Source organism: Populus alba, chromosome 7 (genome assembly GCF_005239225.2).
Source record: "Populus alba chromosome 7, ASM523922v2, whole genome shotgun sequence".
Taxonomy (NCBI): domain Eukaryota; kingdom Viridiplantae; phylum Streptophyta; class Magnoliopsida; order Malpighiales; family Salicaceae; genus Populus; species Populus alba.
Genome location: NC_133290.1, coordinates 12115794 through 12141879, shown reverse-complemented (window position 1 = coordinate 12141879; position 26086 = coordinate 12115794). Strand labels below are relative to the sequence as shown.

The 26086-nt window shown below is 33.6% G+C and overlaps 1 protein-coding gene across 1 annotated transcript; it reads right to left on the bottom strand.

The window, feature by feature from the left end:
- Positions 1-478: 478 nt before the first annotated feature.
- Positions 479-21561, bottom strand: LOC118043568 (ABC transporter D family member 1). Its single transcript, XM_035051586.2, has 25 exons — positions 21201-21561; positions 20087-20357; positions 18460-18684; positions 17868-18065; positions 17260-17714; positions 16947-17082; positions 16777-16855; positions 16394-16632; positions 15955-16259; positions 15758-15869; positions 15519-15656; positions 13003-13102; positions 12813-12921; positions 7358-7448; positions 6958-7082; positions 6689-6838; positions 6438-6510; positions 4207-4387; positions 3984-4142; positions 2990-3151; positions 2651-2887; positions 1651-1811; positions 1501-1553; positions 1330-1408; positions 479-1069 (listed from the first exon to the last, which is right to left on the bottom strand). Exons 1-25 carry the CDS (start codon positions 21260-21262, stop codon positions 983-985), a joined length of 3987 nt encoding a protein of 1328 aa, XP_034907477.1. The 5' UTR covers positions 21263-21561; the 3' UTR covers positions 479-982.
- Between the last annotated feature and the right edge of the window lie 4525 nt (positions 21562-26086).

The window sequence follows — 26086 nt, the reverse complement described above, 5'->3', positions numbered from 1 at the left end:
TATATTATATATAAAATATCTAAATTAATTATATAATTATATTAAAATTAATTTAACATGAAATTATTAAAATATAATTAGTTTTTTTAAATAGTTTTTTATCATTAAAATGCACATAATCAAAAATATTATATTTACATTATTTAAAAAAATATTTTTTTTATTTGGCTTTTCACTATACTATTTTTCATTGGAAATGCTTTTATTATCTGATCTGATGAGGGGAAATGGCCTTTGTCGTCTGGTCCAGATGGCAAAATAACCACTCTGACAATGTCAACAAATCTTGCCGGAGAACAATAACACCTTTCTCCCTCTTCTTGGCAATTAAATTTTTAAAATAATAATTTAAAAAAAAATTATTTTTTAATATTAATACATTAGAACGCTTTCAAAATACTAAAAAAATTTAATTCAAAATTTTTAATTTTTCAAACACCCCTCGCCTTGCAGTAGAAGTGCGGAACTGCGAAGAAAATTTAGGGACCACAGGAGGAGGAGGGTATATTCTTTTCCTCGATTTTATTCATGGGGCCAACTTTAATAATTTAAGCATTCAATTCTTACAGCATAAGCGGGCAACGAATTTTCGAATAATAGCCCGAAAAAAATAACGTAGTAAAAAAGAAAAAAAAGTCAGCCTGTACATAAAGATTTCTCTATTCTACTACATGATTTCAGACTTGATTTCTAGCAGTTTCTGCAATAACCTTGTGTGCTTGGCTTCTCTTTCAGGCCGCTCCTGTTGCTTTCAGCCAAAAAAAAAAAATACAGTTGTTGTATATGATTAAGACAAACAAATCTCCATGGCATCTCCTCTTTGCGGGATTCATAATTTTGTGTAAAAATGATCACGACTTGAAATACATGACAAATAATTAACTCCGCTGTATGGCCTAATGACTTTCTTCCTCCACACCATTTATGAGATCTGAGAAGTCTTGCATGCTCCAGATACTTAATGGCAGATGCTAGTGTCAACTCATTGCTTAATTGCACGAAGCTCCCACTGGCCCTCACCATCAATAAGCCGTAATTCCAGGGAATGGAATGGTATTAGAGCAGGACGCTGTGATATATGTGAGAATAATCAGTGAAGGAAAAGCAGTAGAATCTAGTTCTAAAACAATACAGTGATGGTAGCCTCTTTTTGCGACTGAGACAGATCATATTGAAGGATACTATTGTCGTCGGATTAAACAAGATATTCGACCCTGATTGGGTGCAACTGATAATTTGCAAAAGAAAAAGAAGAAGAAAGAAACTGTGCTCTCGAGCAGACCAATTATACAGTAAATAATTACAATCAATTATCAAAGAGCCACTTACTTGAGAGGATGTAACAAATGTGATGCCCATATCCTTAGCAAGTCTATAAAGTTGTTCCTCAACATCAACACTTGTTGCACTGCCACCAAAAGACCAAAAAAAAAAAAGATATTATGAGGTAACTGGTAATATTTCTTTAAAGGTTAACAAATGTAAAGTTTGATGACATACTTTGTGCACTCGTCAAGGATGGCAAATTTAGGCTTGTGAAAGAATAGACGAGCCTAGAAAAAAAAATGAACAGTTGAAGATCCAAGAGAAAAATCTTGAGAAATCTTATTCAAACAAATTAAATTTGAACTACTTGATTAACTTCCTCACCATGCCTAATCTCTGCTGTTCTCCAAGAGAGAGGGTGTCTTCCCAATTCATGTTCGCATCCCAGTTGCCTTCTCTCTCCAAGAGATAATTTAGCCGAACATTCTCCAGAATATTTTTCAAACGTGTATCCAGAATATTTGTCATTTCAGTGGATTGCATACCTGAAATTTTGCCCAATTATAATCCCCAGGGCAAACAATTGATTAACAACGTCAAAACCCTAGAAAATTGAAATGAATGTTAATTTTTTACCAGGGACCATGAATGGTGTCAGAACTCTTTCGGCGGTAAATCTATTAAAAAAACCAGTAGAAAACCTAAATCCTTCCATTCAACTTTCATCACAGTCTAGATGTCCTCAGATGAGTATAGCAGGGAGCCATAGAGAAACAAAGAGCTATATATCAATATCTCCAAAATTCTACACATAATTTTTTGCTGCAAGGACCAAATAATAGCTTAATTTCCTATGCATGATTATGTCTTCAAATTCAGGATAGCTTAAAGATGTATTCCCTCTCAATCTTTTAAGCAAATTTATTGACGTGTCAAAAAACCACCAGTCTGGAACAAGTAAGATGTCATACTTTGCTTAAGTTTACTCTGATGCATGTTTTCAGGATTAGCCAGGAACAACCAAAATAGAAAAAAAGACAGCCAAAAAAAAAATCTTACATTTTTAATAAAAAGGCCTTTCTTTTACTATTTCTAGTAAACTGCCAAAAGTTGATATTGCTGTGTTTTTTTTTTCCCCATTCTTTGGGAATATTAATAAAATTTGCTTAAGCCTTTCACTAATATTGGATAGTTAAAACCAAGACAAACAAAGTGTACCCGCGTATACTCCTACATAATGCTATAACATCTACCAGTCATCCATGAAATGGAATCAATGGGTTGGAGAACAGATGCAATGCAGTATATTCAACTTTATACAGGAGATATGAAAATAGAAACCAGAAATTGAAACCAGGAAATTCATTATGTGCAAGTATGCTACCTTTTTCAGACAACTTTAGAGTCATGACTTCTGCTTCATCATGAGAGAGAGGATATATGATTTGATCTCTCAGTGTTCCCAAGCATGTATATGGTCGTTGAGGAACATAGAAGATACCACAACCTGATCCAGTCTCTTTACTAATATGTTGCGATGGTTTAGCAAGTCTTCCACTCACAATGGGCCAAAGACCTCTGAGGACTCTGAAAACAGAACTTTTCCCACTCCCGTTCGGACCTTAATAGTTTGACATGAATATCAGTTGTAACACTGAAATAACAATAGCCTGTTTGATAATATAACAGGATAACAAGATGCATCAGAAACCACTTCACTAACCTGTGAGAAGCAAGCTTTTTCCTTGCCCTATGTCAAATGTCAACTGCCTCGCCAACAATTTCTGCGCTGGAGTAATGATATCAACCTCCATAAAGGAAATGGCATCTTTTGAGTAAAGTTCACTGTTCTTAGATGGAGATAATTTACCATTCAAAGAATCCCCTGGACAAGCAAAATCTTTATAAGGAAACTTTATTAGAGTAAATGTAGAACTTCTAGGAAATTGAACCAAACAATAACCTAACAGTAATGGACTCTCAGCACTAGTAATAGTTATTTACAGAATCTAGAGAGAGAAAGGCTTAGTTATAACAAGAACCAGCATATTGGAAGAACTCCCAAACAAAAAAGAGAGATCAATCCAAATGCTGTCCAATGAGACATTACATTTTACAAACAAATCCTAGCTCAATCATACAGTATCCAGATTTCTGCTTTGAAAACACTCCACAGAACTTTGATTTGCTGAACTCTCTGTGGGATTGCATTGAAGAATAAATTATCTCAAACAGGTTTGTTCTTCTCCTCAAGATATAGGCTTCTAGCTTGCTACCATTAGCAACTGCTGCCGGCAATTATAACCAACAATAATTCTAACAGAAATTACTATTTATTGACCACCATATAGATAGGAACGTATATGCTCCATGCAGACTCTGGTAAGGAAGATCCTTCTAGATTGGAATGTATCATTCACTAGAATATCACTTGATAAGCACAAAACTATGCATCTCAAAGATATAGGGCAGATGTCCAAAACTTTAAGCACAGTACTAAAATTCCTGAAGAAAGATAAGCTAGCAAATATTGATGGCTGCCATTGCAACACTTGTAGTGTGGCTGTCATTGCGACACTTGTAGAGTGTGCTTACATAAGCCTGTTGAAGCTATCACTAAATTAGTTTCTTCTGTTAAAAAGCAACCATTTTTAACCCCCCACCCCACCCAAAGGCACAGGACATAGTAGTATAGATAGTTACAAAAAGACATGTACCAGACTGTGCAGAATCCAAAAGCTCTTCAAGTTCAAAAATTCTATTTATACTGCCAGAAAGCTCAGCAAACTTCTTATGCAATTCAAGGATGTCTCCAAAGGCTAAAAAGCTTTGAGAGACAACAGATGCTAAGTACCGCAGCGCATGTGCCAGGTCACCTGAAAAAAATAACCAATATGAGAGAATGAGAGAGATGTAACTTAAATATCATACTAATATCACCTTGAGTTGAGGACATCGCTCGGTCTCCATTGTTTTCCACAGCGTACAACAAGCTCAAACCCCAAGTTACATTATTTGGGAGTTGCTTCGTCACAAAATCATCTAGTATGCCATATGACCATTTCTTTTTCAAAAGTAACATGGAATGGTCAAGGAGTTCCCTGAATCTTGACTCAATCATCTGCAATTGAACAAAATGTAAACCACATGAACTACTTCGGACAAAAAAAATATAACGAGTGAAGGACATGCCACACTGCATTACAACAAAAAAAGCTATGCAATAAAAAAATGCAATGTATTTGAAAGACAAGAAAACAAATTTACAATAAAAAATCAACTTCTCTAGATGAGAAGATAAGGAACAGAGACCAATGGCACCATTTTAACATGCATAATACAAATGGTAAATTAGCAGCTACCTCCATGAAGAGTTTCAAAGCTTCAACATTTTTACCACCCTTCATCTTTATGAGGAAAAAAAGACTGGGTATGGTTGTTAGACACATACCACGTGATGCATGCTTGATCAATTTTATTTTTTTTAATTTTTCCTTGTATTTAAAAGATCATACACGAGTATCAATTTCCATTTGAGATATTGAACGTATCCAACTAGTTTTCTAAGAAAAACTGAGGTGATACCACCTAAATACAAAGATAAATTTTTTTAAAAGAATTGCCCGTATGCCAAAAGTATATATTGCTACTCCAATAATCAACTGAAGAGAAAGGATTTCTCTTCCCCCCTCAATGTTGCTCTATCACAATCCTTCCAAATAAAAATAGATAATTCAATACTCTCTCTCTTCTTCACCCCTCAATTGACCCAACACCCATAGCAGTGAATCGGTCCTGCAACTTACAAAATTTTGACAATATCTATTAAGAAATAAAAAAGAAAAAGGAGACTGAAAAGGTTCTGACACCAACTAGCCCTCAAATTTCAGTAACTGCAAATCTAAGTCTATTTTCCATATAAAATCACCTTGTAAAAGTAGATTTCAAGAAACTAGTGGACACTTAACACAAGCAGGATTACAATCAATAATATGTTGATCAGACTTTGTAATGATGCAATGTGTCAAAAAAGATATCAGGGACACTGCTATATTAACAGACATCAGCAAATAAACTAGGAAAAGTACAAGCAAGTTCACTTTTGAGAGAAAAAATGACAAGCACATCTGATCATTTTTTTCCAAGACCTAAAAAGTTCCACTTTCAAGCTTTTTTTCCAAATGAGTGTACTTTTATTTCCTATAACACCCTACAATACTTTTAAAAACTAGTTGTTTGACATTTCTAGAAATCTTTATGACATGGTATGTAATTTTTTGCTAGTAAAGTATTTTCAGCTAAAAATAATCGTTTAAAATATAGTAGCTATGCTATGATATTTACAAATATGATGTGATTAAAGCCTCGTGTATTATGATGTGATGGTCATATAATTTTATTCTTGCTATGATTCTTTTAAAATATAAAAGGTTTAGGGCACCTCCTTATACTAATGATCATCGACATTTTCATTTTTTCAAAAAAAATAAATTACAAACATGTTCACCAAGATTTGCAATAATGATTCGATATAACAAAACTTCCGTTACAGTTATTAAACTAGTTTATAATTAAGAACTTCAAAAAAAATCTCATAATAGTTTCTTGGGCCAAACAAAGAAAACAAAAGAAAAACCACTTGAATAAGTTTTTTTACAAATATATAAAAAGGATTTTATAGTTAGAATGATAAAATATAAACTTCATTGGAAAAGAAATTATAAAGGTAAATCTTTAAAAAATATACTAGAACTTTTTGGTCTTTTACTTCATAAAAACTAACCTCCTGTACTTATTCCCGCTAGAATAATGTGCACATTTTATTTGTCCCATGACAATGATTCAAGAAGCAGCTAAGCAAAAGATAAACATCCATACTAAATAGTTTGAATAATATTCATCTGTCTTGGATCAACCATGCCTCCAAAATCATGAGGCGGAATTTACCAGAAAACAAGGATTAATTTCCCTTTGCGAATTGAATCCAACATAAAAGGTGTTGTTATTCTATCTATGGTGATAGACTTTGATGACTTGAACCACTCTCAATTTATAGTGCATCGTGCATATCAAAAAATACCAAAGCCCAAAACATTTAGCAATATCAGCTAAAGCACCAATTGGCATTTAAACATATGAAATGGTACACTAGCAAAATACAAGCAGCTTACATCTTTTTCTCGTTTGCCACCACCAAAGAAAGCAACAGACTCAGCATGAGTGCGCAGTCTCTCATGCATGAACCTAAAAGTTTCATTGACAATGTAAGGACTCACAAAAAAATGCAGCACCAATCATAATTGTCCTTATTATCATCCATATTCCAGTACACTTTTTTTTTCCTTTTTGGAGAGGATGGACATGTAAAAAAAAAAAAACAACAAGATCAAATGTGCAAAGCAGAAACTAGATCTGAGATTACCTAAAGGTTCCTTCGGATTGTTGCACTTGACTTGCAAGATCACCAAAATCAGGAGTAACAGCCCTCAGAAAACCCAAACCAAGCAACATATAAGTATACAATATGGCAACTCCCCTCTGACCTGTTAAGAGCTTCATTCTCCAGGTGAACCTTACAAAATGAGCAATGGAATTATTATTTTAGACAGGGAGATGGGGTGTTCAAGAGTTTATGGAAAGGAGAAACTAAAAATAAACCAAACAAGGACTAAATTTGACACAAGTACTCACCACAGGATATCTACTGATGGCTTTACCATTCCAGTTACCAGTCCGGACAAGTCCGTTGTTAACTTTTCCAGATCATGAGTTATTCTCTGATCTGCATCAATATTTTTTCTAGACATGTGGAAGACCTACAAGAAATATATTTGACATGAATTATAACCATATTAGATGCAACAAATAGAACACAAGAAATAGATAGAGAGCTTCAAGAATGGAAAACCATTTTGAAGAACTTGTTTAAGTGAGAAAATTGCAGCATGTAACTAACATAAACAAAATGTTACAGATAGCTAATTATACAGGAATTTAACTTATTCTCCTATGTGTTCTGAGCACACAAGCTCAGCACACTTCTGCATTCAAATAAGAGGCCAACAACAAGGAACTGATACCAGTAGATTACCTTGTAAAATGTATTGTTTCTCAAGTAGTTCTTTAGTAGATGCTGAGTCAAACGAATCCTCCATCCAAGGGCCAGCAGGGTTTTCAAGTGTCTGTGGAATGAGAGATAATTTACAATGAGTTTAGATTACACTACTAAGTGTGCACCAAAAAGATAGCATAAGTTTGAATGCGAACCTTAGGACCATCACACCTTAGCAAGCCCAATAACATCAAATTATGAAACTTTCAGCCATGAATTTGGGATGAAAGATTAAAAAAAAACATAAGTGCTTCGTAAACCACCCCTAAGCTGATTTCTTTCCCTTCTAGAAAGAGGGATACAAGACAAGGACTTCCCAGAAGATCACCCATCCTAGCTCTTGTCCAAGCACATTTTGTCAGTCAGATATGAGCTAGCATTGTTCAAGGCCATATTAATTATAGGATTCTAATTGTATGCTACATATAAAGTCATATATATGGTTTCCATATTTAGCTAAGTTGGAGCTGGAAATCAGCCTTGTAATTAGGAATGCATCATGCTATTTGATTCTATATAATGGAAGGAACTGTCTATTGAGAGACATTCAGACAAAACCATTGTTTATGCCATGGTATCAGAGCCTAAACATTCAAATTAAGGCTGTCTCATTCTGTAGTTATTGTCAAGAGGGCTAGAATTGTTGAGTGTTCGCTAGGAGGGTGGTTTGGGGTCATTCTATTGATCTCTTTTGGCTTTCGACAAATTTTGTAGCCTCTTTTAGTTGTCGATGGAATCTTAGAAGGTGTTGTCGTCAATATTTGGTGTCAAAGTGGTTGGGGCTTTTTCAGGTTGTTATCTACCAAGTCTGAATTTAATTTTATTGTGGTGATTTGTTGTTGTTTTAGTGATTTGGGCTTGCTAACTTGCTGTTTAATTACTAGACTTTGGACTTGTTATTTTTTGATATCATGACCACTAGTAATTCAAAGTCCTTTGGGGTGAAATTCACGAGTACGAATTATTCTGCTTGAGAATTCCAATTTTGTTTATTTGTTATGGGGAAAGAGCTATGGGGCCACATGGATTGAAGTGATCCGACTCCTAATGAGGATTCGAAGTTGGCTCAGTGGAAGATCAAAGATGCCAAAATCATGACATGGATGATGTTAGCCTCTATTGACCCTCTGATTGTTCAAAATCTTAATTCGTATAAGACTACTAAGAGTATGTGAGAATATCTTAAGTCTATAATCAGAACAAAACAACCTGACGATTTCAATTGGAGTATGAAATTGCAAATTATATTCAAGGAGATCTCTCCATTCAGGAGTATTTTATTGGATTTCAGATCTTATGGGCATAATTCGCTGATATAATTTATGCAAAGGCACCTGATGGTTTTGTCGCTGCAACTTAGGAGGTTCATGAGCAAAGCAAAAGAGATTAGTTATTGATGAAATTGCGACCTGAGTTCGAGGCTGCTCGGTCTAATTTGATGAATCGTGATCCCTCTCCTTTAGATATGTGCTTTGGGGAGTTACTTCACGAAGAGCAACGTCTCGTTACACAGGCTACCTTCTAGCAAGACAAATTACCAACTAATATTGATGTCTATGCTGCTCAAGTGTAATGGAAAGGTAAAGACATGTGAAAAGTTCAATGTTATAGTTGCGAGGAATATGGACATGTTGCTTCCCACTGTGTGAAGAAGTATTGTCTGCAAGAAGCCAAGACATATTATTAGAGACTAACCTATCCATCCTCAAAATCATCAGGCTAATGCCTATCAGGCTACAGTTGGTTCTTCATCTTTTGTTGCTGGTAATTCATTTTTCCTTACTCCTGATATGGTCTAGCGGATGGTTATTTCTGCTTTTTCAACTTGAGGCTTCAACATAACAGTTTCCTTCTATTAAAATCTTGGCTTGTTGATTTTGGTGCATCTAATCATATGACTAATTCTGCTAACACTCTTCATAACATTCAGCCATGTACAAGATCACAATCTTCACAATATTCAGCCATATACAGGATCATCACAAATTACAATTGCTAATGGTAGTCAATTACCTATTCATGATGTTGGAGATGTTAATTCCTTTGTTTGAGATGTATTTGTATCTCCTGAATTTTCCACTAGTCTTATATCAGTAGGCCAATTGGTTGATGACAACTGTGATGTTTTGTTTTCTTGTTATTGTTGTCTTGTGCAGTATCAAGTGTCGAGGAAGATACTAGCGAAGGGTCGCGGTCTAAAGTTAGACGATTGTTTTTTCTACACTTTTCCATTCTTTTAGTTATTTCTATGGCTTGTACTATTGTAAACCATCAAAGTGAAATATGGCACAAATATTTAGGTCACCGTAACCCTGTTTTCTTAACTCATTTAATAAACTATGGTTTGTTGGGCAATAAAGATCAATTTTCATCTCATATTTCTCTTGAATGTGCTACATGCAAATTAGATAAGAGCAAGTATCTTTCCTTTCCTTCTCATAGTACTCATGCTGAAAAATGTTTTGATTTGGTTCATAGTGACATGTGGGGTATTTCTCAATTTATATATAGTGCACATTATAAATACTTTGTTACATTCATCAACAATTACAACAAACATACCTGGATTTATTTTTTTTGTTCTAAATCTGAAGTATTTTCTATCTTTCAACTATATGTTGCTTATATTGAACTCAATTTTCTTTAGGTATTAAAGTGTTAAGGTATGATTCAGGTGAGGAATACATGTTTCGTGAATTTCATGAGTTTCTTAAACCAAAAGGCAATTTCTCCCAACATTCTTGTCCATATACATCTCAATAAAATAGTATTGTTGAACATAGGAATCGTTATATGCTAGATGTTGCATATACATTATTGCTTGAATCATTTGTTCCTCCTGAATTCTAGGTTAAAGCCTTATCCATGGCAGTCCATCTAGACATGCATACCTTTGGTTGTGTTTGTTTTGTTCATTTATCTTCTCATGAATGCAATAAATTGTCTGCTCAATTTGTTAGAAGTGCTTTTATGGGTTATATATTTCTCACGAAGGTTACGTTTGCTATGATCCATGCTCTAATAGATTTCATAAATCTCATCATGTTGTTTTCTTTGAAAATCAATATTTATATCCCACTCATGTTGCATTTGTCCCTGATATACCTGTTCTTCCATGCTTTGATGGCTCACCTTCTACTCGTGAATGGTTTAATCCTAGATTTGTGTATAAATGATGACACCCAACTTTGCCTTTTCTTGAGCCCGACTTGCTATCTAAGCTTGTTCACACAATGTCTTCCGTGACTAAGCTGGATTCTAGCTCTATTCCTCGTTGTTCTACTGGACTCTCTTGTCCTCCAGATCAGTATGGATTTTCTCATATATTCCAATTTCTGCATGTTATTCTGAAGCAAACAAGCATGAACATTGGTTGGAGGCCATGGTAGACGAGCTTCGTGCTCTTAAAGATAATCATACATGGGATGTTGTTCTTTGCCTAATGACTATTAAAGCTATTGGTTGTAAATGGGTTTACTCGATCAAACTCCGCTTTGATGGGACTTTGAATCAATATAAAGCACGGTTGGTTGCTCCTGGAAACAAATAGGAATCAGGGTAGACTATGAGAAGACTTTTGCTCTGGTCACTAAGAAGACTACATTACGGACTGTTATTTTGATTGCCGCTTCACAAGGTTGGCCACTTCATCAAATGGATGTCAAAAACGTCTTTCTCCATGGTGATCTTAAAGAGAAATTTTGCATGACACTACCTCCTAGTCTGCTCTCCAACTCTTCCTCGGATGTCTATAAGTTGAAGCGCTTTATATGGATTGAAACAAGCTCCCCAAGCCTGGTTTGACAAATTTCGAGCCACCTTGCTTCAGTTTTCCTTTCAGCAAAGCAAACATGACTCTTCCTTGTTTCTTTACAAGACATCTACAAGTATTGTTCTTCTCCGTGTCTATCTTAATGATATTGTTATTACAAGGACGGATTTCATCTTGATTATCCATCTCTAGCAGCATCTTCAAGACTCGTTTCATATGAAGTGTCTTGGTTCGTTTACATACTTCTTAGGGTTGAAGGTTCACACTAATCCCTCTGGTATATTCTTAAATCAACATAAATATACACAAGATTTGATTACTTTGGCAGGTCTTCAAGATACTTCCTCTGTGGATACTTCTTTGCAGGTTAACGTGAAATATCGTCATGAGGATGGCGACCCCCCTCCTAACCCTACCGTGTTTCGCCGACTAGTTAGGAGCCTAAATTACTTGACAATCACACGACTTCATATCTCTTTTGCGATTCAGCATATTAGTCAGTTTATGCAATCTCCACGTCATCTACATTTAGTTCCTCGTCGTATCATTTAATATCTCAGAAGCTCACCTAGTTGTGGGCTGTTCTTTCCTATCGATACTCCACTTCGCCTCCTTGCATTTAGTGATGTTGATTGGGATGGATGTCCTAATACTCGTCACTCTATTACTGGATGGTGCATGTTTCTTGGCGACTCCTTGATCTCTTGGAAGAGTAAGAAGCAAGCACGCATGTCCAAATCCTCTACAAAATCCGAATACCATGCTATGTTCGCTACTTGTTCTAAGATTGTTTGGCTACGTTGTATGTTAGCTGAGTTTGGCTTCTCTCAGCTCAACCCCACTCCTCTTCATGGAAACAACACGAGTGTCATTCGGATTGCAGCCAATCTTGTTTTCAGAAGCATGCGAAGCATATTGAAGTGGACTATCATTCTATTCAGGAAGTCATGGATACTCTCCTCTGCATGTTTCCACTGATCTTCAACTTGCAAACATATTTACCAAGGCTATGACCCGACAACGCCATCATTTTCTGGTTGGCAAATTGATGCTTCTTGATCGACCAACATCAATTTGAGAGGGGGTGTAAGTCAGATATGGGCTGGCATTATTTAAGCCATATTAATTATAAGATTCTAATTGTATGCTAATTATATAGTTGTATGTATGGTTTTCATATTTAGCCAGGTTGGAGCTAGAAATCAGCCTTGTAATTAGGGATGTGTTATGCTATTTGGTTCTATAAAATGGAAGGAACTCTTTATTGAGAGTCATTCAGACAAATTGTATCTGTCACATTAAACTGGACAATCTTATATCACAAGCAAAGGAAAAACATATTAGACAGCCATTCAACTTTACTGTTTTGACTCTCAGTCCAGTAATTACAAGGGAAGCCCCTCATACTGACCATGCTGACGAGTGATACACAAACTACTATGAAGTGTAAACTTTTGCTTCCATGTGACACTGACAAAATTAGAATAACAACCAAAGACTTGCAAAATTAGAATAACAACCAAAGACTTGCAAAATTAGAATAACAACCAAATACTTGCAAAATGCGAGGATCAAATATTCTAAAAAAACCTAAAAGGCAGCACTCATAGTATAAGATCAATGGATTAGTTTCTGAGCAAGTTAATTAAGCACCAGCAGTACCTCAATGAAGGTGCAATAAAAGAAGAAGCAGCACTTTGAAGAACACTGACGCCTATTAATCGAACAAAAGATGCTCTGTCCTGCTCCAAAACAAGCTTTACAGTTGTACCTGTGAAAATCAATGCATTCAATAACAAGAATGTCATCCCACAGAACACTAAATGCATAAAACCAAAGTGGATATTAGTACCATTCAATGAGGCGATCCGATCTGACACAAATGTTCTTGAGACAACAAGGAAAGCAACTGCCAATAGGTGTGCCCCTTGTTTGTCAAGTATAGATGGTACCTGAAACATAGGTAATAAAAAGATCTGTAAGAAATGAAGAGGTTGAGAAAAAAACAGAGGCCAGATACTGAAATTTTTATGGAACACCTTAGATCCACTGCAGGTCATAGAAATATAGCAGGGTAGACCAGCAGATGGTCTATGTAAGTGTTGCAGTTGATGGTAATTCTTAGTCCTAGAAACATTCAGGTATCAATCGTTATGCAGGGCGGGGGGGGAGGGGGGGGACATTACAAAAACAAAATTTATAGCAGAAGAATGGCTAAAATAAGGTTTAGGGCTCCATAAAGCAATCTCAAAAGTACAACTTCACAGAGAAAAGCAGACAGGGATTCACTTACCTATGCAATATTAAAAACCCAAATCTTCTCTTCAACTTATCAAAACCAGTGCTCTACCTCACATACAGTTTAGCATAGCAGAACGTGAAAACACAAGTTTTAAGACAAATCTAAAACAGTCAGAATGCCAGCTGCAGCTTTGCACTAAGCATTCACATGGGCCACCAGCAAAATTGGTTACTGGTGACACACAAGGGGAACATGGCAGCTAAAATCAATTATAAAAAAGAATAGAAGCAAGGGGACACTTCAAGCATATTGGCACATAAAAATCCACTAACCTTCTCCAGGAAAAGGAGGCCATAAAGACTTTTGTATCACCAAGTGAAATTGAGAACATGGAACTTATTGAAGTTTGTACTTAAATTGAAATTAACCACATTTCAATTTGTGGGATACTGAGAGGCATGTGAGAAAGAAATTTAAACACTTCAATCATTTCAATAAACAACTCAAAAATGCTACAATTTGAACCAAAATTATGAGCCAACAAAGAATTAGTTGGAAGTAAAAGAGCAAAGCAAAAGGAATAAAATGTCATGCAAGGCAGAAGCGAGAAGAATGATAAACAATAAGAATCACCTCAAAAGCACTCTAGAAGGCCCATCTCTAAAGTGATAATCAATTTCAAAATTCTCCATTGACTGGTAATGGGTGTTCCAAAAATAAAATATTCCTTATACAAACACAACATGAACCCTAATCAAATACAAAATAAACTAATACTTTTGATCACCATAAACGATTTGAATTTTAAGTTCTATTATTTTTAAAATCATCACTTTAGATTTAATTTATTTTTTCAAATTAATTTTGAATTTTTAAAGGACACGTGGCAATATCCAGTTAAGGTAATGACATAAGTTAACACCATTTGTAATAGTTACAGCTGTAAGGACTAAGCAATGACAAAATTAATTCAGTAAGAGGTTGATACTTGATATTAGTGCAAATAAAAGTAGGGGGTCCAAATTAGTACAAAATTAATAGTAGAGGGACCAATGCATCTTCGAACCAAACTAAATTGTGATTGTTTCTCTGCCCCTCAAAAATCCTCAAATCCCGCCCAACATCACATAATTCCCCGAAGCCCCTGATTTTTTGACACGCCATGGATGTTATGAGTGGGTATTATAAGGGGGTGTCACTTTATCATGAAACTATTATCAAATGTGATGAACTAAATGCTTGATCTAGTGAGAAAACGTATATATTATACTACTAATGAAATGCTTGACATAACTAATGCTAATTTAATATATCAATGTCAACATCTAATAATATAACAAACAAATAATTAAATTATCACAAACATATACTAAGAACGATTCATATAAATAATGTAAGATTTCAAATTTGTAACTGCAATTTAAACAACAAGGAACTCAAAGTAACTTGATTTGTGGTATAAATGCATTATCATGCTGCTATTAAGTTTTTTATCTACAATGTCTGTCTCTTCAAACTGATATGCTTTGGATTAAATATATAAAAAAAGATATTTAGGATCTCATTGAAAATTGTCGGACAATATAGTGTAACATATGAAAAATGTTTAGAATTTATTCGCACATTTTAGTTCAAATGCTGAAATGGATCACTAAAATTGAAAATTAGAAATATACTTCACTCACTTATGAGAGTTGAGAAACAAAATCACCATAACAAAAAAGGAAAAGATTTGAAGGTGAGAGACTAAATTATCTATAAATAAAGCTTTAGGATTAAATTGTAATTATATCTCTAAATAGACACATGATTGCTTACCACCAACTACAGCTTTGAGGGCCTTAATTGAAACCAAAAGAGAATATTTAGAGTCGAATAGAACTTTTGAATAACTGAATTGATCATTCAAGGACTAAATTGTTGAAATATCTAAAGCTAAGGAAACAAAATGAATTTTGCCCGAAAAGGGACATGTGGCAAATGACAAGCCACCCAAGGCACTCTTCTATTTTTATGACTCTATGGATAGATGTTGCAAGACAAGTTTGCAATGGCAATGACTAAATTAGCAAATCCTCAAGTCATCAGTGCTTATCATTAGCACCTGTAATTTTGAATGGACTCACCAGTATTTTAAACATGGCAGCTACTCTCAGAGGCAATACCCTTGGAGCCCTTTGAAGTGGTGGAACGATGGGCAATGGAAGATTATGATCTACGCTGGGTGATGCTGTTATAACCTCGGAGATATACGAGTGTGAGACCTAGATAATTGCTGCTAATGAGTTCTACATAGAGTAAAATAAATACAATGGAACACTACAGATCCATGTTCACAGCAAAAATATGAGAACATTAACGAGACCTTATCACTTGTAGAAAATGCTTTTTGGACTACCATAGCATCGTTTTTGCGATCTGTCTCAAAAGCCCCAGTGATATCATTCCTCGCTTCAGTCAGGGCTGGGGAGTCCTTCCTGTAGTTCAAAGGGTTTTAACGAACATATGTATGCTTCAGGTGAACATGCAAACAAAGAAGATTTACCAACTTGAAGTACTAACCCTTTGTAATTAACATGCCAGCCTCCTTCTCCATCCAAGGACAAAACCACATCATGAAATGCAACTAGAGCTGGACGATGCGATATGGTTATGCAGGATGTTCCCGTTGCTTGTACTTTAGCACAAAAACGTTCCTCCATGTCAGTAGTCACAGCACTAGTGCACTCATCAAGAATTGCAAATTTAGGCTTGTGGTAGAACAGCCTGGCCATCCCCAGCCTTTGTTGCTCCCCCAATGACAGTTCCTCACCCCAGTTAACCTCTTTCTCAGGTGGATAACGATCTAATAGATACTCAAGGTCAACCTAGAATATTAACACAAAAGGATCAATTATGCACAGAGCGTTTATAAGATTTCATTACAGCTACAGAATTGTTAAAAATATTGATCATGAAAGCAGATTTTGGGAGAAAAAGAGGGAGGAAATTAGATAATTACATTTTTTAACAGCTCCACCATTCCACTATGGGTCAGTGGTTCAATTTCTTGGTCTGCGGTAAGAGGATAAATTAATTGATCACGGAGTGTGCCTACCGCTGTATATGGCCTTTGTGGAACATAGAAGATCTCCTTATTAAGATCAGAACCAACACCCGGTTTCACAATATGGCCAGAAACCAATGGCCATAAGCCACCTAGAACTCGAAAAAGTGAGCTCTTCCCGCTGCCATTTGGACCTTCAAGAGAAATGACAGTAAATTTTACATGGCAGCAAAACAATGAACAAATGAGAACAATGATTGAAGGGCAAGGAAATAGAATATAAACATTAATGAAAAGATGTTGCAGGATTGAATTCTCTTTCAAGTTCAAAAGGATACCCGTAATCAACAGATTTGATCCTGGTTCAACTTTAAGAGTCAGATCTTGAACCAAAACATTTCCACTTGGGGTGACAACCTGGAAAGCACTTTTACTATTAGAACATGGAATATCTCTTGATATAGAATGGAAGTGTCTATAATTACCACGATCAATAAATTCCAAGTACCTTGACACCAGAAAACTCAACATAATCAGCTTCACTGAAGTAGTTCTTACTTCCACTTCTTTGCAGAGATGATTTATCATCATTGCTCAGCTCTCTTGATATGGATGTTAATTCATGAATGCGGTCAGCATAACCACTGTAAAAAAGCATGCATAAAGTCATCATTGTAGACATAATGCTTGAAGCTTTTGCAGGGGAAGTAGAGAAAGAATTTCTTCAAACAGAAAAATGAAAAAGAAAAACGAAGAAATTATAATATTAAAATAAAAAAGAAAGGCCTCATTTTAGTCCATAACAATAGTATTTGATATACCTAAGTCGATTAAGTCGTCTTGAACTTGTAGAAAGAGTTCCCAGGGACTGGAATAGAGATATTATAACACTGGTATGATATCTTAAATTACTCAACATTTCTGCCCTTCCCAAAGTTGAAGAGTCGGGTCTAAGTTGGCCAGAAAAGAAGGGCTCAATAATCAAAATAACAGCAACAGTAGCACCAAGATACTTAAACAAAAAGTCTTGAATCATTCCAAACCACCACTGGTCATGCAGGACAGTGCTCATGTGTCCAATCAGGGTCTTAAACTTCTGCTGAATATGAAATTCTTCTCTGCGTTCTCCACCATAAAATGCTATGCTTTCTGCATGGGTCCTCAAACGTGAATGAAGTTGCCTATATTCACCTTCTAACTGCTGTTCTTTAGACATCAGCTTCCCAAAAGCAGGAGAGAAGTTTTTAATCAAGGTTCCTGCTCCCAATATATAAGCCTGGACATCACGTGTCAAATGGAAAAGTATAAGACAGCAATCTTATTAACCTGAGAAGGTAATCAACAGCCATTCAAGAAAATATGTCTTCATGAAATCTATAATGCCATAAACTCCTATCTAAATATAACAAAAAAAAGGTCAAATAATTACCACCATCCAAAACAAATACTTAGGGCTAGTATATGAACACAAACGCCATGTATAGAGCACACCATCGGCAACTGCTGTCAAATCATCCAGGACAAGTTCACTCAACTCCGAACAGAACCTTGGTACATCACTTGCAATTCTTTGTTCAGGGTTAGTAATCCGACCATCGACATGTGAAATTTTATAATATGCCATGTTCTGAAACCCAGAGGAAAGCTTAATAAACAACTGAGAATGCAATGTTCAAAGACTGAGAAAAGTTCAAAATATATTCATTAGGCAGCATCTCTTCAAAGATTTACTTAGCACACATCAAAGAGCACATTACAAGCTGCATATTTCTGAATTGATCAATAGATTTCAGAAGATCCATGTTTGATCCTAAATTGCAAGTGCCATCATGATTTAACAAAACAGGATTTCAGACAGTAAAGCATCTAGATATTTAGTACTGCAAAGTCAAAACCTGAATGATAGAACTGCCTGGGAGCAGCTTTCACAGCAACTTGAAAAGAAGACAGACTATAGCAAAAAGAAATAATCATACATGCCAGAGAAAAAGTTATCCTACCCTAAAAGGCGACCACTTTACCTCAAAATAATGCGCATGGATAAGTTTTGTCAGTATTTTTCTGAAACAGAGACTTAAGGTCCCAGTTACATACTTTGAAGTAGAATGCATGGTGGATAGAAGGAGACACAGTAAGATATTTTCAGATATCAGACGGAAAAATAATGGTACACGTCGGAGAAAAGCAGCACGGAATAGAAAGCCCTGCACTTTCGCTAATCTGTTGCTCAAAGCAGTTTTCAAGACCTGCACAAAGGATGAAAACACATATTTACTTAGATAATGCCTTCATTCATGAAAAGAAACCCAAGCAAAACTGAATGGGTGGTAAAATGTGCATTTAGGAAAAGGGGGCACTTTAATTAATCAATAAATAGTCTACACTAAATGAACCAACCAAAGATCCATTGCACCCATTCTATCACAGTTGTCATTCTCCTTTTCTCATTCAACAATAAGTAGCACTTTTGTTGTTATTTTTTTAAAATTTTGTTGTTGAATACTGGGTAGTTAGTTGCGATTTGGGAGTCGGCATGGAGATGATCTTTGAAGTCAAATGCGAATACAGCACCATTTTGTACTATGATGACAAGCTTGAAAGACCTTCACAGTGATACAAAAACATTATTTTCCCTAAAAGACTCTGAGAAATTTAACATCAAAGCGCCGCGCGGGGGGGGGGGCGCTAAATCTTCAACTTCTGAGTGGAAAACAATGTGTAATCTACCTCTTCACATTATTTAGTTAGAATTGATGAAACCCTGTAACTGCAAGTTCAGACCACAGTGACACCAGAGTGCAACAAACATACAGAGTATGTCATAAATCATAGTTCTATCATGTGTTACAATTAGTATTATGTTGTTTCATAAATCCTTGTTCTCGACTAAGAGCATCCAAAAATCCAACATCTTACAAGGACATTTATCAGGAATATTTCCACATAAAGAAGGTAAGAAGTTGTTCTGATGATTCTACAAATGAAATAAATCAAGTTTGTGCCATTACCAACAGATTTAAAGAAAATAACCCCTCTTCATCTAAATAAAGACATTGGGAAATGTTTCATATCAACAGGAAACAGACCAGATGCACCAGTTTGCTACTAAAATCACTTTCTATATTCATTTGTAACACCAGGTCAATTTTTTTCCCTTTAACCTAGCATCATTTCTAATGAGTAAGATAGTGATACTATATACAGTAACAATTAGGTGAGCATGCATTTAATACAGCGCTGTTTCAATGCTTCAAATCATATTATTGTACACAAGTAAGCTACATTTTAAACTTTTTAAAAAAATTTGCTGCATGTGATGAACTGGAATAAAGTTTGAGTGAGTATAAAATACAAAAAGTAAATCAGTGGTATATACACCATGAACCTACAAGAAATCCACACAGTTATACTACTGTCTGGTTGAGATTTAGCAGAAGATGATCGCAAATTTGAGACTAGTAAAGGGAGGGGGGGGACAAAAAAACTTAAAAAGATATGTAATGGATTTAATTGTGCAAGTATCAGACAGGATAGATTCCCACGTGATAAACAATCAAGAAATAAAATTCACAAAAAGGAAAGCTTAGACGAGTAGGAAATTAAAAAAAAAAAAAATCATATTTGAGTAAGCAGAGAAGAAAAACTTACTGCTATGGCAATCATAGCCAATAGGTCCTTGGCACCCATTTTACCCATACGAGACAGAAGAACTGCAGCTAAAACTTGCAATGACTTTAAACCTCTTTTCTTTTGTGTATTTTTTTTGTCATTAGTAACCAGCTTGTTTGATATCTTTTTATCATCTTTGGGACCATTGGAATGAAGGAAAGAATCAGATTTCTTAGAGCTAATCCGTGACTGCACATACGCAGCGGTCCCACCAGCAGCTAAGACACCAGCTGCAAGCAGTAGAGATTTCCTGCATCAACAACAAAGTTTTATATGAATGTAGTTTCATCGCTATGGAAGTTCTTTTGTAAATGCATCAAGAGCAATGGCATTTTATAAACTGGTTTAAACGGATTTATGATTCTTCTGATCAACTTTCTTCTATATTATTTTATCTTATATTTTACGCGGGCAATTTCACACACCAGCTGATTTTATTTTTTTTTTCATTTGTGGGTAAACCTGTAAGAAACTAACAATCAAGTAAGGAAAAGTTACCAGCTGGTAAGAAAGCAAACAACACGTTAAGTCCATTGACAACATATAAAATAAACAATTTATGATGTTTAAGAACCTCCTTCCTATAAACCCAAAAACAAAAATCCAAGAGGCCAAAAAGTATAAATCTTTAAATGAAAGTCCTAGAGAATACACTCTTTAATTTCATTTCTTTAAACAAAAACCAAAATAACGCTGTGTCCGATCCAAAATTTAACACATTCAGACTGCCAAAGATTTCTAGTGTAATGAATAACAGACAATGGCACCCATTAAGCACATCCTTCTATTCACTTTCAAAACTCTCAATAAATAAATTATTAATTGAGTAATATCTAAATAAGCATCAGAAATGTAACACCTTCCTCAATTTAAAATTTTTTTTTAAAAAAGAAAAAAAACCGTTTTTCGATCACTGTTTTTCACAAAAAAAAACCGAAATAATGCAATAAGTGCTTATCAAAAAATTCCCTCCAAACAGGATGAAACAGAAACTTGTAGGTTCTATTTGATTAGCTAAATTAAGCTAATAGTACTGCTGGTTGAGAATAATAACTTCAATAAATTATTCAAGAATGTGAATAAAAATCAGTACCTTCTGTTGGCCAAGAGACCACGACCACGCTCGGTTAATTGCAAAAGTTGAAGAGAAGTCATACTGAGAATCAGTCAGTCAAGCAGCAGCAATAGCAGCTGAAGAGGTATCGCTGCTATTACCACGAATCATTCATCTGTTTGTTCTTCTGTTTAAATCAATTTGCTGTTGTTGTTGTTGATCGAAAATGAAACCCTAAAATTTTGATTTGTTTTCAGCAAACAGCATATTAAAAAAATGGAGGAAGAAGAAGAGGGGACGGAAGAGAGTCCTAGCAAGTAGGGGAGAGAGGGGGAGAGAGAGAGAGAGACTGGGACAAAATGGAGGATGAGTGAACGAGTGATGTCTCCTTCCCGGGAAATAATCTTATATTTTATTAATTATTACACTCTTCCTTCTGACTTCCAGCCACCTTTTTTTCTTGCCTTAAGGTTTGTTTTTCGCTTCGACCCGTTTAAAATGTTTTTTGAATTATTTTTTTATTTAAATTAATGTTTTTAAAAATATTTTTTTAACAATTCTAATCAGTTACTAACAAAAAAAAATATATTTTAATACGACATTACTATGCATTTAGTTTGTTTCACGACTTTCTTCTTCGTATGTTCCCAATCATTTCTTTTTAAAAAATTAAAAATTATACAATTTAATTCTTTATTATTTTATTTTTCTACACTGTTCAAATCATTAAATAAAAAATTAATAATAAAATCATTAATGGTTATGTTTTGTAAGGAGAATCCAAGTCCAAAAGGATAATATAAATTAAGAATAGTTGTGAAAATTATTCTATAATTTGATTTGAATTTTATTTTTTCTCCATACTTTTATAAATTACATTTTTCATCTTGTAATTTTAATATTCAATAACAATTTACATCTTAACATTGCATGTTATTTGAATTTTTTTTTAATCTAGAATGTAAATGAAAAGAAATTGAAATTCAGATAAACTATAAGAGAGTTTTTATAATTATCTCTATAAATTATTGTATTTATGAAGAAAAAAATATGATAAGGCAAATCCAAAATGATAACATGTGATGTGTGGTAAATCATAGTTTTCAAACTAAATCCAGATAAGTCCTTGATTATCCAAATGAAGTTAGATGATAAAAAAATAAATAATATATTAGATATTTATTTAAACGTGTTACAGAAGCTATGAACTGAGCAATGGATTCCCTCTCGTGATGCTTTGTACTCAGAGGATTGTAAATTATATGAAGAAAAAAAAGAGAGAATAAAATGAATTCTTATAATATTTTTTACTAAGGTTTTTGTCATGGATGTATTTTATCAAAGAATCAAAATATTTCATTTTTTTGTTATAATTATTAAATATTAACAAATAATAAATTATTTTTTTTTATAATTAGTAAATATTAATATTGAGGGTGTAGCATAACTGGTCAAATTTTAGGATTGTTTGTAATAGATCACCAGTTCGAATTCTACTAGCTTCAAATTAACTGGAGATTTATATAATTATTAACTTCAAGACCAGTAAAATTAGTTAAGATACTTACAAGCGGTACAAACATGCACGTTAATATATATATATTCCTTAAACAGTATAAAAATTCCTGTGACGCCTTCTCTGTTATTTGTCATTCCACTCCCCTTCCTAGCAAATAGTGGTAAGGATTATTATTGTACCACTAAAAATAAAAAGATAAATTAAGAGAAAGGCTCGGAACTCAATTGACTGTGAAGAAAACGTGGCCTATATTCTTAAAATCTTTTTGGGTTTATCATGATTGTGCCAGCCACGAAGGGTGTAAATTAAACAATTATGTCAATTTTAGTTGTTTGAGCTATTAAAGAAACATGTCCCGATTGTCTACGATGGACATGAATAGGTAGTTTTGAAAATATGATGCTGTAACTTGTATGTGCGTGCGTAACATATTTGCTTGTGTGTGAATATTGTGTCATTTGAATCAAGAAAATTGACGTAATCTTAAGAAATATGGTTTAATTGATCAAATTTTAAATTTTTTTAAAAAAATTATTAGTTCGAGTTCTATAAACTTTAAAGTTACTAAAAACTTACATAGTCATTAACTTCAAAACCTATAGAATTAGTTGAGTAGACATAAGTTAAACCGAACATCCATATTATTCTAAAAAAATTATATGCTTGAAGTAACTTTTTTTGAAAAACAATTTGTTTGCATGAAACGATAAGTTGACCCATGTGTAAATAAATGGATAGGTTAATAAGGGTTCGAGCAATTTTGTCCCTTGTCGTCTGAGGAGAGCAACCGAAGGTAGAGGTTTGCTCGAGGGATTCCTCTTTCGTTTATACATCCTAAAAATGATAGACGCATTTTTATTATTTTCTATTTTATAAAAAATAAAATATAGAATGTTATATATATAAAAAGATATAGAATATATATTAAAGAAATACCAACAGATTTGGTGTAGAAATAAATATTGTTTAAGCAATTAGACTCATTTATTAGCTTAATATTGAATAATTACCCCAGTTACTTTTTCCCCAGAAACAAGTTTGATTACTAGAAAGACGTTATTTATGGATACTGGGTACAAATTTTAACTGCATAAAATAGCAAAATTTATGGGAAAACTACGTCTGAGTCCTCTAGCTATTTATTATTCATGTTTGCCTAAGCGAATTGCTCATCCCCTTCCCAGAGGATGAAAGTCCTGCCATTGCCATGTTGTGAGTCGGGTTAATTTTTTGTAGAATATAAAAAAAAAAATCAAGTATTGTTAGCATGTTTTATAGAAAAGCGAAGAATAAATTATGTGAAGATTGAGTTGACGTGAATTAGTGATTTTTGCAAATTCAATAATAATCTAAACAGCCAGTAAAAATATAATTTGTTTTTAAAAAATAAAAAATGATATCTTATTTTTTTTAATATAGAGACAATGTATTGAATTTACTCGGATCAACTCGGGTTAATCTACCAAATATTTAATTTGGGTTATGAGATTCTGATAGCACTGTAAAAAGCAAATAAAAAAAAATATTAAGTTTAATTTTCAATCAACCAAATATTAAACAATGAAAATAAAAACAAAATTCAATTAAAAAAATAAATCGAGTAAACTCGGGTTAACCTATCAAACCTTAGTCATGGGCTAGGATAATCGTATAAAAAAAAATTGAAATAAATCATGAAACTCAATTCTCAATCAATCAAATATTAAAAGATAAAATTAAAAAAAATAATTAAAAAAACACAAAAATCCACCTGAATTAATCCACCAAACCTGTGAATGAAATTAAAAACAAAATTCAATTAAAAAATTGAGTTGAGTAAACTCAAATTAACTTATCAAATCTCAATAATGAGGCTGAGATAATCGTATAAAAAAAATGAAACAAATCATAAAACTCAATTTTTAATCAAACTAATATTGAAATATAAAATTAAAAAAATATATAAAAAACCATCCGAACTAATCCTCTAAACTCGTAACCTAAATTATAAAATTGATATGACCTTGTAAAAAATAAACTGAAATAAATTATTAAGTTTAATTTTTAATTAATTTAATATTAAATAATAAATTAAAAAAAAAAAAACAATCAAACTAATTTATTTTGTAAAATGACAGACATTTTAGTACAAGGTGATTTCAATCATGAAAAATCAGAGAATCTAGACATCGTTTTTCAACATGTTAAACAGCTTTATTCGGCCGCTACTTCTTACGAAAACATGCTATGCACGTGATTATAACATGGATTTTGAAGGGGAAAAAATAAACGAAGGTTAGGTGAGAGCGTATTACTGTATTATTGCTTCAATTAGGAATACATAAATGGCGTCATGGAGACTTTTGGTGGAAAGATGACCTGACTAACCTACTAAAACTTGAAGAACCTTGAGGTAGCTTGGCCTGAAATTTACCATAATTACACGATTAGCCAAGCATTATCGACGTTAAATGATGTGATTTTAGCATTCAAAGCCTCCTATATGGAAAAACGGTGCTCGTTTCCCCTAACATCTTGGAAAGTACAGTGGTTAAAATGACAAAAATTATAAAGTAGAGGGCCCATGACGTTGACGTGTAAGGAAGGAAGCAATTGCTTCAGCAGATGCCGCAGCGTTCTGTCAATCGTGTTTAGCGCGCTTTCCAATGGAAGATTACCGTCTGAGGTTCGGTAGATCGACACATGCCGTAGTGTATCTGATCGGGGCAGAGTTATCGGACAGGGGTGATGATTCAGTAGTTCGCCGGTAGTGGTTTACCAGTGAGTCCGACTCCTGGGATCGATAATTTTTGTTTTGTTTTTCAACTTGTATTCTTTAGGCATGACAAAGAAATATAAGTAGTTTGTTTATTAATATTTTTTTTAAATTTAATAAAATAATAAGAAATAAATCTTTCAAATTAAAAATTTGAATGAAAATAAAATTGAAAAAAAATATAATTTCATAAATTATCTTAAAAAAATAAATAATAATCAAAATAATAGAGATAAAATCTAAAAAATAAAAAAATAAAAAAATGAATAAATTAAAATAATAATAATTAACATTTATTATATTTTTTCAAATAAAATAAGTAAAAATAAAATAAATAAGAATTAAATTTGATAGATAAAAAATATTAAAAAATTATATGGGAAAAACAAATAAAAATTATAAAAATAAAAACCAAAATTAATATAAAAACTAAATTATAAGGGATGAAATTAAAAAACAAATATTCAAAATAAAATATATATAGCAATCAAAAATTTGAGAACCAAATTTGATATGATCAACAGATAATATGATATTTCTAAATTTTTCACAACTTTTAAAAATTATTTTCCATCCAAAATAAAAGGAAAACACTTTCCTAAAAACCAAGTTAAATTTTTTTTTTACTGGAAAATATTTTTCATTTATTAA

Bases quoted from the DNA above. Each gene is read 5' to 3' on its own strand.
- LOC118043568 (XM_035051586.2), bottom strand. From the start codon at position 21,262: ATGACTTCTCTTCAACTTTTGCAATTAACCGAGCGTGGTCGTGGTCTC. The intron at 16,856-16,946 runs GTACTTGGAATT...AGTGCTTTCCAG, and splicing joins TTGAGTTTTCTGGTGTCAAG to GTTGTCACCCCAAGTGGAAA. The intron at 7,083-7,357 runs GTAATCTACTGG...TATTTCTTGTAG, and splicing joins GAAACAATACATTTTACAAG to GTCTTCCACATGTCTAGAAA.